Source organism: Mastomys coucha, unplaced genomic scaffold (genome assembly GCF_008632895.1).
Source record: "Mastomys coucha isolate ucsf_1 unplaced genomic scaffold, UCSF_Mcou_1 pScaffold13, whole genome shotgun sequence".
Classification (NCBI taxonomy): domain Eukaryota; kingdom Metazoa; phylum Chordata; class Mammalia; order Rodentia; family Muridae; genus Mastomys; species Mastomys coucha.
The window spans coordinates 65,636,696-65,640,908 of record NW_022196895.1 but is presented as its reverse complement, the minus strand read 5'-3'; the positions used below and the strand labels follow the sequence as shown (position 1 = coordinate 65,640,908).

General features: G+C 43.0%; 1 protein-coding gene across 13 annotated transcripts in view; it reads right to left on the bottom strand.

The window, feature by feature from the left end:
* Positions 1–236: 236 nt before the first annotated feature.
* Positions 237–4,213, bottom strand: part of Tcf4 (transcription factor 4) — a 345,876-nt gene continuing 341,899 nt past the window's right edge. For all 13 annotated transcript variants that reach the window (XM_031365973.1, XM_031365964.1, XM_031365969.1 and 10 more), the window contains 3 exons: positions 2,447–2,676; positions 1,433–1,582; positions 237–1,243 (listed from right to left, as the gene is read on the bottom strand). In XM_031365973.1, coding sequence (XP_031221833.1) covers positions 1,446–1,582; positions 2,447–2,676 — 367 coding nt within the window. In that variant the 3' untranslated portion in view covers positions 237–1,243; positions 1,433–1,445. The remainder of the gene's footprint in view (positions 1,244–1,432; positions 1,583–2,446; positions 2,677–4,213) is intronic.

Genomic DNA, 4,213 nt, shown 5'->3' with positions numbered 1-4,213 from the left:
CTGACCATGTATTCAGAAACGTCTCACTGCACACTACTTCGGCTACACAGGTAGGTAACACTTGAATCGTTTTGTTAAATCACAGCCACTTTGATTATGTTATGTTTCCGATGATATAAACATTGGAAGGCACAGTGGTAACATTGTAGCATTCTAACCGTGTACCTCTGAAAATCCCAGGAGAGGGCAACAAGCGCAGCGCTGCAAGCCTGACAAAGGCTTTTTGCCTTGCCCGGGCAATGCTGCATGTAATTCCTACACATGATGTGACTTTTAAGTCCTGTGTTCCCAAAAGACTGGAGAAACAACTTTCTACTATTTATGAATGAGAAGCAACATCAGGGTCAGCATTTCGTCCTGCACTGCCCCTCCGGAAGCAGAGTTGGCACTACAGGTTACGATAACAAACCGGGGGAAGGGACAAAAATCAGACAAAAAAAAAAAAAAATCCATATTTACAGTAAAATCTTTCTTTTAAAAAAGTTAATCAGTACTATTTTTTTACAGGAGAAAAAAGTCTGAAACAAATCAACAAAAGCTTACCATAGTCACTAAATTTTTAATATATATTTATATATATATTTATATATATATTTGTCATAGGTCTATAACATCCATCTGTCCCTCCTACCCTAAGGAATGGCTAATGTCATCATTTCGTTGCCATCAGGACGTTTGCTGGTTTTGTTTGAGAGCAGCCGGGCTTCCCCTATTCAATATCCGGTAATTAGAAACACTAGCTGACGTGAATACCAACAAAAACGTTCATGTCGTTTTCTTCAGAAGTACACTTTTTTCATTATTGCAAGTTTACAATTTTTTTAAATTAAATATTTTTTTTCAGACTTACAAATTAATTATATTTTTTTTTTCCAAAAGAAGTTTAGGCACAAATGCATTGCTCCACAGTGTGGAAGGATTGCCATTCAGTCTCTGGGCTGTGTCTCAGCCTGTACATAACCGCTTCGCACATTCAGAGTGATATGTTAAAGAAGTCGTCCCTCAAGTTGCATTTTTTCTTTCTTTCTTTCTTTCATTCCTTTTTTTTGTTTGTTTTTCTGTTTTTTGATAATTGGGAATGCTGAAACCTCTTGCGTCTGCGATTCAGAACTACTCAGACTTGTCTTATGTTACAAAAACAAAACAAAACGGGGTTAAGGAGCAGTGTTTATGTGGGTTTAGGATAATACAGCTGTTAAGGAAGTGGTCTCTTGTTTTAATGAAGCAAGGTGGCAACTTGGACCTGAGAAAAGAAAAGGAGAAAAAAATTAATATAGTGACAGAAAATATTTTTTTTTTATTATTTTTTTAAAGCTCCCCACTTTTTTTTTTTCAAGAAAGAAAAATAATTGGCTAATCTGGGGAAAACCTGTTGTTTGTGGCTGATGTACCACAGAGGACTATGGGACAGCAGCAATGGTGGAGAGCTCACCCGGCGCACCCTTTCACATCTGTCCCATGTGATTCGCTGCGTCTCCCATCCCAGGGTGTGGGCCAGCCAAGGAGAGCGGGGGAGGCTCGGAGGACACCTTCTCTTCCTCCCTTCTTTTCAGACAGGCAGCTTTCGGGTTCAGATTCCTTTCTGTGGGATGTGAAAGCACAAGGCGTCCAGTCAGCACAGGGCCCCACAGAGGGTAGAGAAGCACTTCTCTGCTCATGCCAGACATTCAGACTCCATTTCAGGTGATGGGATGAGGGAAGCCGTTAGTTAGGGAAGGTGTGCTCCTGGGGGGGCGCATCTCAGTGGCTATTTACTGAAGACAGAATTCCTCACCACCACTTTACATATAAAGGCAGGCATAATGGCTTGGGCCTGACATCCCTACACTTGATGACCATTGCAAATGTAAGGGCAGCCTGTGCTATAGTGTTCTAGGCTAGACTGAGTTACAGAACAAGAGCCCTTATCAAAACAAGAACAACAGTTTTAAACAACAGGGCAGGAAGAGAGATGGCTCACTAGGAGTGATTACTGGGAACCCATTGAGAATCTGAGTTCAGTTACTAAGCGCCCACAGAAAAAAGTCAGGTATGGTGTCAAGCTTGTAATCCAGCACTGGCAAGATAGAGACAGGCAGATCCTGAGGATTCACTGGCTAGCTAACTCTAGTCTAAAGGGAAAACCTCACATCCCAATGAGAGGCCATGTCTCAAGAAAGGAGATAGATAACTCCAAAGGAATGATGACCCAGGCTAACTATAACCTTTGGTCTACACACACACACACACACACACACACACACACACACACACCTCTACCCCCACAAAAGAAAGGAATGGGAATAGGTTGTCAAATCGCGTCTGATGATTGAGAACACGGGAGGAAAAGCTGTGGTCTAACACTAGCTAGAAGAACGTTCTACAACTTAAACACAGGTGACGGATTTTGATTCAGTCCCGCATCCAAGCAATTCTTGGGAGGGTGCTTAAGCATCTATCTGCTGACCTCGCACTTGCTGCTCCAGGCTGAGGATGACAGCCACGGCCTGGTGGAGAATCAGGAGCTTGGTCTGGGGCTTGTCACTCTTCAGGTGGAGCTGCACCATGCGGCCAAGCTCCTTAAAAGCCTCATTGATATCGCGGACCCTCAGGCGCTCACGAGCATTATTGGCCATCCTCCGCTCCTTCTCACGCTCCGCCTTTTGCTCTGGGGTCAAGTCCTCATCATCGTTATTGCTGTAACACAAGAGGGACGAGACCTTTACTAACGGGGTTGGGGAATGAAGGTATCCGCATGACATTTTCTTTGACACTTGTCATATTTCATCATGAGCAGGATTTTTATCCATTTGACCTTCATCTGACCTTGGGGTTGGTTTTGAAAATGCACACCACACAAAACTTTTGGTTGCTCCCCAAAATTCTACCGATTTCAAACGGAATAGGATGAACTGGGCTCCGGCAAGGCCAGGCTCCGTCTGTCCGTCTGTCCAGTTGCGGAGGACACAGAGGGAGAATGAAGACCGCATGCACTATTTCTCAGTCTTCATGCAGACAGCAACCCAGGTTTAGCTTATACTTATGAAAACACTGAAAGATTGCTTAGATAGTCTTTAAAAATGTTTTCATACTGTGATATTTGAAACCTATGGAAAATAAGTGATTGACAATCACATTTGGTAGATCACAATAAACACAAGCCACGTTAACAGGAGCATGAAATAGAAATAGCAGAGAACGGTCAGTCAGTCCACCTCTGAAGACTGTTCAGTCCACCAACGTTGTCTGAATCTTGAGAAGATTCCCTCTACACATTAAATCAACCGTTGGAAAACAAACAAACATGATTTCTGTGGTCTTTCATATTATGGCTTGGGATCTCCAAAAGAAACCGAGGAAACCTGAATTGTCAGCAGCTAGGGAACATAGTACAAACCCAAAATACCTCCTCTTTATAATGGACCATGATCTCTGAGTCACAGAGGAAGCTAAGCAGGAGTCGCTGTTAGCACTAAAATATTCTGTGAGTCATCACAAAGACATGGGCTCAGTATGCGTAAGGTCGGGGTCTAAGCATTACCAATGGTCACAGTGACTCTCTGAGACTTTGTACTGGAAGGTGAACAGAGGGGCAGATGAGCCATCTGGAAAACATACAATTCATGGATGGACTCATGGAAAGAGGGGTTCAAACATTTTTCAGGGCTCTTATAAGGAAAGAAGAGTTTGGAGGACACTTTAAAAAAAAAAAAAAATCTCACAAAAGACACATTGAAACCAAAAACTCCAGAAGAGATACCATGAGTGAAAATCTTTTCTGGATTCGGACCTTGAGAAACATTAGGGGAATAAAAAGTAAATATCACACATGCATGCGAATGTACACACACACACACACACACACACACACACACACACACACACACAGAAAGAGAGAGAGACAGGGACAGGCAATAGGAAGGCGGCTACTTTCAGGCCAAGCCACTGAGTACAGAACTTGAAAAGAAGCTGAAAATTGTACCAGGCCCTAATTGTTCAAAGAGTCAAGATGATGAATCCTCATACTCAGAACCGAGGATACGGAAGATTAGCTCTTCACTGTATATGCAATGAATGCTGACTTCAGAGGTATAGGTACAGCTTTTCCGTGCCACCTGCCCCCGAAGCCCCAAAGCCTGACTGGCAATGTCTCTGCCCATGCCTGTGTTATGAAGAGCTTTCTCTGTTTCTTTCTAGTCTTGGGTTTTACAAGAGGGTCATCCACCCATTTAGA